General features: G+C 42.4%; 1 protein-coding gene across 3 annotated transcripts; it reads left to right on the top strand.

The window, feature by feature from the left end:
* Window positions 1-827: 827 nt before the first annotated feature.
* LOC147633571 (MND1-interacting protein 1-like) lies at window positions 828-4,573 on the top strand. Of its 3 annotated transcripts, none has more exons than XM_086806682.1 (3): window positions 828-1,122; window positions 1,301-3,670; window positions 3,858-4,573. In XM_086806682.1, the coding sequence occupies exons 2-3, from the start codon at window positions 1,328-1,330 to the stop codon at window positions 4,374-4,376; spliced, it is 2,862 nt and encodes a 953-aa protein (XP_086662808.1). In that variant the 5' UTR covers window positions 828-1,122; window positions 1,301-1,327; the 3' UTR covers window positions 4,377-4,573. The 3 variants fall into 3 exon arrangements, with proteins under 3 accessions (XP_086662808.1, XP_086662806.1, XP_086662807.1); XM_086806680.1 differs by having other exon boundaries at window positions 897-1,122; window positions 1,247-3,670; XM_086806681.1 differs by having other exon boundaries at window positions 972-1,122; window positions 1,210-3,670.
* Window positions 4,574-14,846: the final 10,273 nt, after the last annotated feature.

Raw genomic sequence — 14,846 nt, forward strand, 5'->3', positions numbered from 1 at the left:
AATGTTGAGGGAATCAAAGACAAGAAAAAAAACTGTGCTTTTTGGGATTTAGTCAAGGAGTAGGGACTCTCCATTTTGGCTATACAAGAGCATAACTTGTTTGGGCTCAAAAGATAGATTTAAAGATTGGGTTTTGTTGTATTGGGGTGTGAATGGGAGATTTAGAGGAGTAATGACTATTGTAAAAGTAGCCTGAAGCCTAATATTATAGCTAACCACCCTAATGGTAGGATTTTGATTGTGGAAATAATAATAGATGGGAAAAGAGTGTGGCTAGTGAATATTTATGGTGCCCATAATCATAAAATTAGAAGTGGGATGCTGGGAATGGATTGCTAACCTAAATATTCAATGTCAATGTGTCTTTATGGGGGATTTTAACATGGTTGAGAAGCAGAGGGATAGGTGTGGGGGAAGTAGTGTCTTGATGGGTCAAGAAAAGATGAGGTGGGAGGGTTTGAGAAGGAGAATGGGCTTAAGGGATGGGTTGGAGATGTAAAGTTGCTTTTTGTTGAATAAATATATACTAGTACTCAACCCGTGCGTTGCTGCAGTATGTAAAAGACATTAAGAAGCGAAACGTAGGAATGGAAGCCAAAATACAAAGGGTCAATTGGAATACAAAGGATCAATCGAAGGAATTTTTTCCTCTTATTTTTTAGAAATCCAAGATTTTTTTTTGGAAAGTATATATATATATATAGTATTAATCAAAAGAAAACCTTTACAAACAGTTCTTATCCAACATCCATATCAAGATTTTTCTAATGAAAAGGAATTGGAGCAAATAGGGGCCTTAGGGAAGTGCTAGGATTTCTTTTGTCTGTAGTGTCCTTGTGCCTTGGTTGTCCATTGTTAATATGTAATAGATATCTATTGGTCCCCAAATAAAATTTAGATGGCGGTAAACATGGAAAGTAAAACAGGATGCCGGCGGTGATATATATTCACGTGCATTAATTAATAGTATCAAAGATAACGGTAAAATGCAGGAGGAGATCAAAAGAGCAAAATTTTCAATGTGAAGAAGGCATGCAAAGCAATGGCAACAGCAGGACAGCAAAAGGATCAGCTCAGCCGTAGCCTTCTCTGCTGAAAAGCCTCAGCACATCACTATACGAGGTAAGCTCTGATCGTTTGATCTCTTGTCTCCTTAGCTATGGATTTTGTCTGTGTGTGTTTGTATCCCTTTCTTCATCTTTCTTCTAGATCTTCTTGCAAACGTATGTGAGCAATACGTGGACAGATTTTGCACATCTGGCCTTTTTGTCGAATGGCCCCTCCTTGATCTGATTGCCAGGGGTAACCATCATCACCATATCCGACCATGCGTAGTGGCTTCCTTAATCCCTGTCCTTCTTCTGAATGCTCTGCCTCCAGCTCCTCCAGTGCGCAGGACAAAGGCATCCGCAACAAGAGAAAGTTTAGAACAGATAATATTCAGCAGCCTTCCCTGTCTTTGCCACCGCAGACTGATGGTGGTGATGGTGAAGACACAAGTGGTGGGGGCAGCAGTGAATGTGGCAACATCTGGGCCAAGGATCCTTGCTCTTTGAACAGTGAAGATGTCACCTCTGGCACCACTAATACCACTTCTTGCTTAAGCATGGATACCTACAACATGCTCCAATATCACATGATGCAGCAGGTCAATGTTTCTGGTCCTGGCAACATGCCATCTACCACCACTTATGGCATCAATACAACAGGCTGCTGCACTGGTTTCCAGCCCTGCTACAAAGAAGGTATAGAGTACAATGACTTGCAGGAGCGTGACTGGGACCATTATTCAAAATCACAGCTGGAGGAAATTCTTCTCAACATGCTTGATGTGCTTTACAAAGATGCGGTGGAGAAGATTGTGTCGGTGGGCTTCAGTGAAAAGGATGCCCTCATTGCTGTGCTAAAGAACGGAAGATGGAACGGCAAAGATGCACTCACCAGTGTCGTGGAAAGCTCTCTGACATGGCTGCGAAGCTGTGATTCCAGAGGAGGAGAGCTGGCCTTCTCGGATTTGAAGGAGATGGAGGAGCATGTTCTAGCAGAGATGGTTTACTTGCTCAGAAAGTTCCGCCCCTTTCTGACTAAGGGAGATGCCATGTGGTGCTTGCTTGTATGTGACATGAATCTACTCCTTGCCTGTGCTATGGAGAATAATGCTGTGTCTCCTCCTATCAAGGATGTATCACCGCCGCCGACTGCTCCATCAGAGTTGAAAAACTCAAGCCGCCCTTCCTTGCATAATGTGCCAATTAATGCAGTCCCTTTGCCTCAACAAGCTCCTTGTCTCGCCCAGGCTTGCGTGCAACCTTTGAGTGGTTTGGCAAACCCTTCCAGGGACAATCGGTCAGCCTTTTCCACTCCGAGCTTCTCTTCATCACCGATTGGGAAGGTTGCAGTTGCAAACCAACAAGGGAATTCTGGCAAGTCCACACTTTCAAGGAATGTGCAGCCCCCTGGTACTGTCTTGCACGGTCAGATGGGGAATTCAAATCAAGAACCACAAGTGCAGACTTTGAATAATCCAAGCCTGTGCCAAGTTGTGCCAGCTAGGATACCAGTATCAGAGGAACAAAAAATGAAGCTCGGATTGTATCCTTCTGAGTGTGCTAATGGTGGTGGCCCGTGTAGTAACCCTCCTGGTGGGGTGCATCTTGCATCGAGTGTAAAGACTGCGGAGATATGCTCGTTTTTGAGCAAGGAAAAGAAAATTCTGGAGCCTCTGAGCAGTCAATGTCTTTACCAGTCTTATCAGTCCACAAGCCAAAGTGTCTTTTCAGGGCAAGCAGCATTGCTGGAAGCAGCTTCCCAACCTGATATTACCCTTGGTAGATTGAACCGTGGGGACAGTTGTTCCAATGTGGATGATAAGAATCCAGTGAAGACAGACCTACAGAAGGGCACAAGAAGAGCTTTTACAGGTTTTCCAAGAGGAACCTGGTTGGGTTTGGATACCATGAATTGCTTGCGGTCAACTGAAACAGAGCCTTCTCTGGTTACAAGTCCGACAGCTTTGAGCAGAAGCACTGAAGTATCAAGCAGCTTGCAGCTTGAGAATTGTAAAGATGCCTCTGTAAGTGGTAGTGTGTGTCATGGTGGTTCAGTTGATAGGATTTTGGGACGGACGGATGTGGATAGAGAGCAAAGAAAGACTGAAATTCTCTTGAAGCTGATTGACCGAAGAACATATCTTGAATCTCATCTTCAAGGGTGGTCTAGATGGGCTCAGCAAAAGGTCATGCAAGCTGTTGGAATGTTACAGAAGGATAGTGTGGAGCTCAAAGCTCTAAGGCTAGCGAGTGATGAGTATGCACGTCTTAAAAAGGAGAAGCAAACTTTGGAAGAAAGCACCAAGAAGAAGTTGTCGGAGATGGAGAATGCATTGCGTAAAGCCCTAAGTCAAGTGGACTGGGCAAACACGACAGCACGAAGGTTGAAAGCTGAGAACGTGGAGGCCAGAGCGGAGATGGTAGCAGCCAAACTGACAGCTGCTGAGTATGTTTCTGTTTGCCAAGAGGTGGCCAAGAGGGAGAACGAGTCCATGAAGAAAGCTCAATCTTGGGAGAAGCAGAAGATGAAGCTGCAAGATGAGCTGACTGAGGAGAAACGGAAGCTGGCTGGTCTTCTGCAGCAACTGTCACAGGCCCAAGATCGGCACCAACAAGCAGAGGTTAGTATCAAGAACTCTTCCTGGATGGATACACAACCTTCCCGCATGATGGCTGGCAGGCAGGTGGAACAGGCAAGATCCTACAGGTGGCCTGGATGGCCCCCCTGATGGGTAGGGGTTGGTTGTGTATCCAGCCGTATATCCTCTCCCTTTATTTTGATTGGATGGATGTCTCTTGTGTCTCTAGGTAAAGTGGAGACAAGAGAAGAAGTCAAAGGAGGAAGTACTAGCACATGCAGAACTAGAGAAGCGAGCTAAAGAGCAAGTAGAGCTTTCTTCTAAGAGGCGGGAAGAAACACTACAAAGAAAATTGGAGATCGAGTCCCAGCACTATCGTGATGAAGTGCAAAAACTTCAATGCAAAATTAGTCAGTTGAAATTGTCGGCTGGATTGCAACCGGCTATGACATGGTTTCAGACATGCCCCGACAGTACCATGACGTGCAGTGCTGAAAAGTTTAAACAGATCAATGCACAGTTATTGTCTGAGATAGCAGACCTGCAGGACTCTCAAAGGGATATCCACCGTGACCATGAGTGTGTCATGTGTATGAATGAGGAGATGTCAGTTGTGTTCCTGCCTTGTGCACACCAGGTGATATGCATCAAGTGCAATAATTTACACCTCAAACAAGGACTTACAGACTGCCCATCTTGTAGGACCCCCATTCAGCAGCGCATCCGAGTCTACGGTGTGAATTCGTAGCAGCAGGGAGGCTGGTCACTTGTGAATAAATAATGTGCTAGGAAAGGGGTAGCTGGGCATAGAAGCAACTGCTTGATGGGTCATCACTAGAATTCAGGAAACCCCAGCATAAAACTGGTGTGGTGTAGGCTTTATTCTGTGTGTATCTCTCAATGGTTAGCTTCTTGAATAAGAATTTCTTGAGGTTCTTAGTGTCATTTTCGGTTTAGCTGTTTGCCTTTTTCTTGAAGTTCTTTATTGGAATGACTAAATATCTGGCTTAAGGCCATAGCTCATGCACTCAGATTTGTCTTGTTTTTACTACAATCAGAAAGATATATTGCTGATTATTAGGCCTTTACACAAATCTCTTAACTTGTCTTGCTGTGCTATGATCTCAGCAAAAAAGTTCTTTTGGTGTTTCTTCTAACTTGCATGCTCTCCACCAAGTTGGAAACTCATCCTCCTGCAATCGTGGTTGAGGTGTTACCCCTATGGGAGATTCCCACCACTCTAGCCTTTGCCATCCACTTGGCATGATTTGGCACATACTCTTTGGATTACTTATGCGGCTTCACAATGTTAGACATCATCCCCTTCTTGTTGGCTTCTTGTTTGGTGTCCTATTATAGCCTCTAGGGTTGACCATGTTAGTTAGAGGGGCTGGTCACCCCTCACATATATTTCCCCATATTATTCCCCATTTTATGGAGTCTTGGGTATTTTCCCCAATTGTGGAGGATTTTATCTCTAGTCGGCTGCCTACACATGGGCATATATATAGCTGGCTTGCCTCCCTCATTTCTCATTGCTTGCTTAGCATTGTTTGTTGCAGTCCCTCACATACGAGGTTTTCTCCCCTCTTGCTCGGGACATGTATTCCTTTGGATGATGATATTGAGAGTAGGTTCTCACCTGTGTTCCCTCTCCATCTCTCTCACTCTCTCTCTCTTGTGTTTCCACTTTCCCTTCTTTCGCTGCACATTCTATCACACAAAAGTGTCCCTTGAAAGCACATGTTGGCTTGACACAATACTAGACCCTAGTGTGCAACAATCCTAGAAATGAAGAGAGCGGAGACACTTGCATATGTATCTCCTCCATGATCATCCTATAGCTGCCTCCTTGGACAGCTTTGTGTGTGTTGAACAATCTTTTGCTGTGTGTTTGGTGGAGTCACAAATTAAAACATTGCCTCGTGAGTTACTGGGTGGAACTCTTCTTGATAGAGTCGCCGCTTTGACACACCCCCACTAGATTTGTGCTAACATCCTTAGTCTTACAGCTTGCCCCTTAGAAATATCCTTGCCCTTATGTTGCTAGCATGGTGTTCCTAGTTCGGGACGCTATAGAAATGTTGTGATATAAAGTGAGCTTCAGAGAACAAGCGGATGCAAAGATGGCTTCAACCCACGAACTTGTCTGCATGCTCGGATGGCCGATGGTCCTATGGAGCTGAAGTATCAGCTTTTGAAAGTGGACCTATGGATTTGAAGTATCAGCTTTTAAAAGTGGACCAAGTAGTCGGTTACTTGCTTTGGCTCTTGGACAAGTCCTACATGGTTATCCATGAGAAAGAATCTTCAAAGCCTATCTCTTGATCTAGACTGGTGCTCGTGCATTTGGTTGAACGTCCAATAAATGCCCGATACACCTCTACATCATTCTAGAGGGTTACACAAACATGAGGACGTCATGTGTGAGACATGCACACCTGACCATGAGCCTCTATAGTGGATCCTACAATTACTACTCTTAAGACCTGCACTTGCTATACATATATGTCCATGTGGCATCCAAGTGTGGAATGCACGTGATATCCCCTTTTGCTTAACTTGACGGAAGCTTCATAACCTTCAAATAGTCCGCCAATAATTTCGGATAGTCTTCAAAGAAGTTTTTGTCGAGTGAAATTGCTTTATGGGTCCCTCCATCCTGAAACTTCATGAGGAACTATGCTCTTTCTTATTGGAGCCATGCATTGAGACAATGCAAAAGATGTTTTGGAACCATCACTTCAGCTTTATCGACAATATCTCGTTCTGAATCATCTTGGACAACTATGGGAGGAGGTCGGGCATAGTACTTTAGCCAAGTGACATGAACCAATCATGCATAGTCTAGCTGGAAGGTAAATGGGAAAAGGTTCGAAATTCCGAAATAACAACTTCGGGCATCACTTGCCCACTTGTTTCAACCTTTGTTTCATAATCCTGAGGTATACCCAATCTCCTTTTGAGAATTTCACATCCATTTTGTCCTTGTTGGCATGTCGATTTAGGCTTCTTGTGCTTTGGCCACAACCTGTCCTTCATAGGCACTAAAATCTCTTGGTGGTAAGACTCCGTTAATCGGTTACGGTTGGGCACAAAAGATGATGTCTTGGTCAACAATGACTCGGACGATCTTCCAAACGTCTCTCATATGGAATACTGCTAATAGTTGAAGAAAAAGAGTAATTCATAACAGTTTGAACCAAAGGAAAATATTGTTTCCACTTATCTTCTTTATCATGGATATAACACTTTAGCACATCAAATGTCAACTGATTGTAAATCTTTGTCTAGCCGTCTGTGTGTGGGTGGAAAATACATTGGACAAATTTAACTTAGTACCATAATTATCAAACAATGTCCTCAAAAAAATGAATGTTGAACTTGGCATCACGATGTGATACAATGGTCCTAGGTATGCCATGTTGAGATAGCAAGTTCATCCAGATGGTGTTGGTGTGACACGTGTGGTGTGCATTAGCAGTGATAGAAGTGTGGATAATAATTGGCTGTGCCCAATGGCTAAGTGTGTGGACATTGGGTGTTACATAAGTATGGTGTGAACTTATCATTATGTGTGTGTGGATTTTGAAGATGGAGAGAGCGTGAAGGAGAATGAAATGAAACAATGGCTTCTCATGTTCTTGTCTATGGTTGTGTGAGAGCTAATTAGGATTTATACAAGTATTATTTGTACATCCCCATTCTATTTACTTGGTATCAGAGCATAGGTTGCTCTCATATTGAGTGGAAACCCTAAACTTGAAGTTGGTTAGAGATTGAAGCTGTGAAGGTCACCATTAAAGCTGTGAAGTACCATTGGAGTGGAAATTGGAAGTAAATCATAGAGCTTGGTTAAGAGGTGAGTTAAATAGATCCTTTCCTTGTGGATTGCAAGTATTTGGAAGCTAAAGTAAGCAAAATTTAAGCTCTCCATTGAAGCTTGCATTGGAAATGTATGCAAAATGATTGAGTGAACTTCTAAATATTTTTATAGTTCATAAATAAACAAAGACAAAGATATACTCACTAGTTCCCAATGCAAGCTCAATAGAAATGCAATCTCACTCACTTTTGTTGGAATTAGGGTTGCAGGAAAGCACACAAAGCTTGGAGAAGAAGAAGCAAGAATGCACACAACACAAAGTGTATTAGATTGTGTCAATGTACAAAGATAAGTTAGCCCTAGAAGGATGGGCGTATATACAAGCTGGGGGAAAAAACCTCCTAAAGAGGAAAAAAGTGTCCCGGCGGTCCTAAGTGTGTTCACACACATCACTGCCTATATATATATGGCAACAAATCTCCCCTGGGAGTGATGGTGTGAACGAGAGCTGGCACTCATGTATAGGGGAGTGCCATGCCCGAAGTAGATCAGTCCACAAAGGGAAGCAAGCCCAAAGCTTTGCGGAAAGCTTCGAACTTCTCACGAGGAAGCGCCTTTGTGAAAAGATCGGCGAGGTTGTCCTGTGTTGGCACATAGGCCAAGCTGATCTCTCCTGTTGAGAGTCTTTCCCTGACATAGTGATAATGCACCTCAATGTGCTTTGTGCGAGCATGAAAAATTGGGTTTCTCGCAACTGCCAATGCACTCTGACTGTCAGTGAAGATAGAGGTGGCAGACTCCTGTCCAACACCCAAGTCAGCCATAAGCCGTCTGAGCCACACACACTCAACCGTAGTTGTGAAAGCTGCCCTGTACTCAGCTTCACAACTAGAAGTGGCCACAGTAGGTTGCTTCTTGCTCAACCAAGATATGCATGAGCTACCGAGAATGAAACAAAAACCACTTGTGGACACTCTTGTGTCATAGCAACCAGTCCAATCTGAGTCCGAAAAAGCATGCAAATCTGGCGGCAACGATCCCCCCTTGGGATAAAACAACCCAAGATGTATGGTGCCACTCAAGTAGCGAAAGATGCGTTTAACTGCCTTCCAATGCTGAGACCCTGGGCTATGCATAAACCTGCTCACCTGTGAGACTGCAAACTGAATGTCCGGCCTCGTAATGCATACATAAATGAGGCAACCAACAGCTGTTTGATAGAGTGTGACATCAAAGTGATCTCCAACATCATGAAGACTCAACTTCAAACCTGTCTCCATTGGAGTAGCAATAGGTTTGCAGTCTTCAAGGCCAAATCTCCGCAACAATGTCTCAATATACTTTGTCTGACACAAAGCAATACCTCCATCACACTGCTTAAATTGTATCCCCAAATAATGATGCAAATGCCCCAAATCTGACATTTCAAAAGAGGCATTCAAATCAGCCTTAAAATCAGCAATATGACTCTCATTTGGTCCTGTGAGCAGCATGTCATCGACATAGAGAGCAATGATTAGATGTACACTATCCACACGTTTAACATACAAAGTGCTTTCTGTTGGACTATTCTGAAACCCATGTGCAGTCAAATATGCATGTATCTTTTCATACCAAGCTCGTGGAGCTTGCTTTAAACCATATAAAGCCTTTTTCAACCTGCACACTTTGTTTTCCTGCCCTCTTTGAACAAAACCACAAGGCTGCGATACATACACCTCCTCATGTAAATCTCCATTCAAGAATGCAGTTTTTATGTCCAGCTGATGTACATTCCAACCATTATGAGCTGCCAATGCACAAATGCTACGAATGGTAGTCATACGACAAGTGGGAGCAAAGGTCTCATCAAAATCAATGCCCTTTTCTTGAGTATAACCCTTTGTAACAAGTCTAGCCTTATAGCGATCAACACTGCCATCTGGCTTTCGTTTCAACTTAAAAACCCACTTACATCCATGGCCTTTTTACCAATAGGCAAATCACACAAAGACCATGTACCATTCTTCATTATAGCATCATATTCACTTTGCATTGCAGCCAACCAATTTTTTGAATTTTGTGCCTCATCAAATGAAAGAGGCTCTTCCTCTTCACACATACTAGACACAGCCAAAGCATAACAATCTGATGTATAAGAGGCATGCTGAAAACCTAAACGAGTACGACTAGTCATAGGTGCATCAATTTTACTATCACGCAAGGTTTGCACCAGCCATTTAGGCATACCTCTAGCCTGCTCATTTTCAGCCCTATCCTCATGAATTACATCTTGTAAATCTGCATGAGAAATAGGCTGATCTATGATGTCGTTTGAAATATGCATAGGTTGAATATTTGCTTCATTAGGACTTACAATTGAATTCTCACCTGTAAACAGAGGCAACAATGTATCAAATACATCCCGTGAGCTCACACCTGTCTCTTTGGTACATGATAACAAAGGCTGCACAGCATCTTCCACAAAAACAACATCTCGACTAATCAAGATACGCTTTGACTGCGGATGATACAATCTGTAACCCTTGCTCTCAGCACTGTAACCAACAAAAATGCATTTGACAGCCTTATCATCCAATTTTCTGCGTTGTTGCATAGGCACTAAAGCATAGGCCAAGCAACCAAAGACACGCAAGTGACCAATAGAAGGTTTCCTGCCATGCCAAGCTTCATATGGAGTAATAGACTGCAAGGCCTTAGTGGGACACCTGTTGAGTACATATGCAGCACACATGACAGCCTCAAGCCAAAACGCATGTGGCAAAGCTTGGCTCTTGACCATACATCGTGCCATCTCCATAAGTGACCTGTTCTTTCTCTCAGCAACACCATTTTGCTGAGGGGTATACGGCACTGTACATTGGTGTTTTATCCCACGACTAGCCAGAAATGCATCAAACTCTTTAGACATGTACTCCCCCCCTCGATCAGAACGGAGGGTGCCCACATTACAATTGGATACATTTTCAACCATAAGCAAAAACTGTTTGAAGCACAAAAACACTTCGGACTTTGCCTTCAGTGGATATACCCATGCATGCCTTGAGTAATCATCAATGAAAGTCACGAAGTACAAGTGTTTACCAAATGACGGAGTTTGCATAGGCCCACATACATCACTATGTACAAGTTGCAATTTGCGATTGGCCCGCACAGAACCATCCTTTGGAAACGCAGAACGCTGCATTTTGCCCAAAATACAGCCTTCACAAACATGTTTCAATGGTGCCTCAAGAGGGGGCAATGAAGCAACCATATCAAATTTCTGCAAACGCAGCAAACTAGCAAAGTTCAGATGACCAAAACGAGCATGCCATAGTTTTGCATCTGAAACTGCCTTTTCATCAGAAACTACATTTGCTAAATCTTCCACACACTTGTCATAAGAATTGAGCCTATACAGCCCACGAAACAAGGTGCCAGATACAATAATCGTATCACCAGAAGTCAAATCATGAACAGTACATCTGTCATCCACAAATTTGACTACAAGTCCAAGTCTAGCAAGCGCAGAGACAGACAATAGATTCTTCTTTATCCCTGGCACATACAAAGCATCTGAAAGTGTGAAAGCGCTGCCATTTGCAGCCGTAAGCATAATTTTACCAACGCCCTTCACTGGGTAAGAAGCATTATTGGCACATGTGACAGTATTCCCATTAGGGACAGTCTCAAGAGAAGTGAACATATCACGATGCGAGGTAATGTGCTTTGTAGTACCACTGTTAAAATACCAAACATGAGAGTCAACAGAAACTGCCAAACATGCATCATGTACAGATGGGTCATACTAGCAATACACGCTAAACGCCCATTCTGTATCCTGCACAACATTTGCAGAATCTGCATTTGTAGAAGCATCCGCTATTGTGGCTGCATTTGACTCTTTCTTCTTTGCCTCTTTAGCCTCTAGCTTAGGGTAATTCTTAATGACATGATCATTTGCCTTACAATAGTTGCACCTGGTCTTTTTCTTGCCTTTATCAAGAGCCTTCTCAGACTTATTGTTGCTACCTGTGGAAGGAGAAGAAGTTGCAGACCTACTAATAGGAGAAGAAACAGTGGAAGGGGCTGCCTTACCACTTCTTCTCTGCTGCTGGGCAGCCATAAATGCTTGATCAACTGCACGCTGCCTGGCCCTGTTTTGCCTGGACTGCGCTTCTTGTAAGAGCTTGTTGACTAAAGTATCATACTTGATAGCATCAGGTCTGTCCTCATTAAGAAGTCTCCACGTGGAAGCAAAAGTCTGATATGTCTCAGGTAAAGCATCAAGAACAGTCTGCACAAGAGAATGATCAGGAATAATCTCACCTGTAGAAATCAACTGTTCTTTGAGATCTTTAATCTCAGCAAGAAAAACATTCATGTCATCATCTTCCTGCATAATCTTCAATTCTAGCTCTTTACGCAGGTAAGCGATTTTTGCCTCGTTATGACCTGCATACAAACCAGCTAGAATATCCCAAGTCTGTTTTGTTGTTTTAGCTGAACGAATATGTGGGGTGATGTTACGTTTGACAGAAAGTGCAATCAAGGCATGAGCCTGCGCATCTTTACCATCCCAACGAGCTTGTTCAGTAGTGGGTAAAACAGCAGCAACAGTAGAGCTGCTAGAACCTGCAACATCCTCAACAGTAGAGCTGCTAGAACCTGCAACATCCTCAACAGATCCTACATCCACAGAACCTGGACGTACATCCATACCCTGCACAATGTTCCACACTCCTTTTGCAACCAAAACATGCTGCATCATGTATGCCCAAAGTGGGTAGTTGCTGTCTCCATCCAGTCAGCAGACATGCGAAATACATCATTGCTGTTATCAGCCATGGCCACTGACTGAAACTGATGCAAAAGCTACCTGTAATGAAGCAAAGACTGAACAGAGAACAACTCGTGCTATGTAGCACGGTCCACAATAGAATATGTATGCCTGTTTTGCAGAAAACTGCACTGTCGAAATTTCTGCAGAAAATGACGAAAACACCTGTGCAGAACTTGAAATGCAAAAACGGAGCCCGAAACGACCTCAGATGCAAATTCTGAGAACGCCCGGCCTTACGGGTTGTTTGCAGAGCATAGGGACCTGCAAGCGCTCGTGAAAACTCACCTCAATCGGAGAACGTGAGTCGGAGGGTGCTGGCGACGTAGCCCTGGGAGCCGATGCCTGCTCTGATACCAATTGTTGGAATTAGGGTTGCAGGAAAGCACACAAAGCTTGGAGAAGAAGAAGCAAGAATGCACACAACACAAAGTGTATTAGATTGTGTCAATGTACAAAGATAAGTTAGCCCTAGAAGGATGGGCGTATATACAAGTCGGGGGAAAAAACCTCCTAAAGAGGGAAAAAGTGCCCCGGCGGTCCTAAGTGTGTTCACACACATCACTGCCTATATATATATGGCAACAACTTTTGTGAGATCTATGATTGTACACAAAACCCGGTGATGCTTTGCCCTTGTATTTGAAAATCTCTCTTTTATTGCAGCCTTCCAAAACACTGTATGGTGTTCCCTTCCCAAACATAAAGCATCCTCTGTAAGCATATGCAATTGTTGGATTCTTTGAAAATCCTCCTCAAACTCCTTGTTGATGTCGATTGATGTCTTGCCAAATAGGATCCCAGTCTGCCATTATCTCCTCACTAATCATTGTGCTCTCTCTAGCACATGTCCACATGGACACTATAAAGGCACCCTTTTTTGGCACATACCCCTCCTTACCAAAAGATTTCTTCAAACCCGGCTTATCATCTCTCAATCCTCTCACCTTTGCATATGGAATAAGCCTACATAATGGAATCATCGAACATTGAAAACAACTAAAAAGCCTAGTTTTTTGCATTATATCTTCTCCCCTATCCATATAAATTTTGTTCTCATCCCTGTTATCATCTAGAAGAGGAATTTCAGTTCTCATAACATAAAGAACAATTTGCATGTTAGCTTGGGGGGTGCACTATGAAGAAACCCTATGTAGCACGTGCGTTCACGAGGTATTTTAAAAAACCCCATTACCTCTGAATTTTTCATGAATAAAATGACCCCTTTTTCTTTATGAACTTACAGGTTTTTTTTTAAAATCAATAAAAAACCCCCTTTTTGTGAATACATTTCTGTAAATTTGCCTTAAAATTTTGAATTAAAAAACCCCTTTATTTTTGAACTCACGTGGTATACTTACATATTTTTAGGTGAACCCCTGAGCATGTTAGCCTCTTTTGGTACTAGCTCATCGTCCATCTCATGACTGCTACCTGCAACCAAACCATCAATAGTATGGTTTTAACCTCTTCACCTACATCCTGTACTTCTTGGAAATCTGTCTCAACCACTCGACTAATCTCCTCCAAACTCTATGAGGGTAGATGATCGTGGTCTGTATTCCTTTCCCCTCTTGCCTTTCTCCCACTCTTGCCTCCACCTCTCCTAGATGATAGACACAATTCAAATGTTATGAATAGTTCTGAATTTGAAATTTGAATGTAACATAGGATACATCTCACATAAATGTACATCAAAGCATTCCAATCTTACATCATTAAACACAAACATAAATCCACATTAGATCATCAACACTTCTAACTCCTTATACACTCTTATACAATTAAATCATGTAATATAAAATTCAAATGCATGGCCATATACACTCTTAGTGAATTTATTATTATTTACTAATATTATCCATTCCATAGCCAGGAATTTCATACACATCCTAGAGACAATTGAATCATGGAATTAAAAATTAAAATGCATGGCCTTATACACTCTTAGTGTATTTATTATATCTTTACTAATATTATCCATTCCATAGCCAATTTTTGATGTATAAGCACTACCACATAGAACTTCAAGATTGATACACATGGTAGTAGGCCATCTCTCATGGGCATTGCATTTATTTCTAGGCTCCCATTTTCTATACATAACTACAAAAAGCACATCTTGTGGGCTTGGTCTTTCATTTGTTTGAATGACAAGGTCTCATAGATACTCCCAAGAATAATAATTCCCAACTAGAATAAATCCTAATAATTATCTACATAGTCAACTCATGGCTATTGAAAGCTAGATGCATGTATGTGCATAAAACCTAATCAAACTCTTACATTTTTGAATAGCCATGTGTATTGAAACTATGCATGCATCTAAGCTATGTGTGCAAGGAGCTATGCATAAAAGTAATACAAATAGTAACTTAATTTACTAACTAAAAAGAGAAATAAACCTATTGCATAAAAAATTTAGGAAATGTTCAAAGAAACTATCAAAGTGGCCATTATTGCACCTTGATTTTGGTTATGCTAGTACTAATTTGTAGAGTACAGACCAAAATTGAGATCAAAGAGTTCTGTCACTCCCATATGTAACAAAAACATGGCCCTGGGAGGCC

This window comes from Cibotium barometz, chromosome 12, assembly GCF_041138505.1.
Source record: "Cibotium barometz isolate CiBa-2024 chromosome 12, ASM4113850v1, whole genome shotgun sequence".
NCBI lineage: Eukaryota > Viridiplantae > Streptophyta > Polypodiopsida > Cyatheales > Cibotiaceae > Cibotium > Cibotium barometz.

Excerpts from the sequence above, each read along its gene's own strand:
- LOC147633571 (XM_086806682.1), top strand. The coding sequence starts at position 1,328 with ATGCGTAGTGGCTTCCTTAATCCCTGTCCTTCTTCTGAATGCTCTGCC. Across the intron at positions 3,671-3,857 it reads ATCGGCACCAACAAGCAGAG|GTAAAGTGGAGACAAGAGAA; the intron begins GTTAGTATCAAG and ends TTGTGTCTCTAG.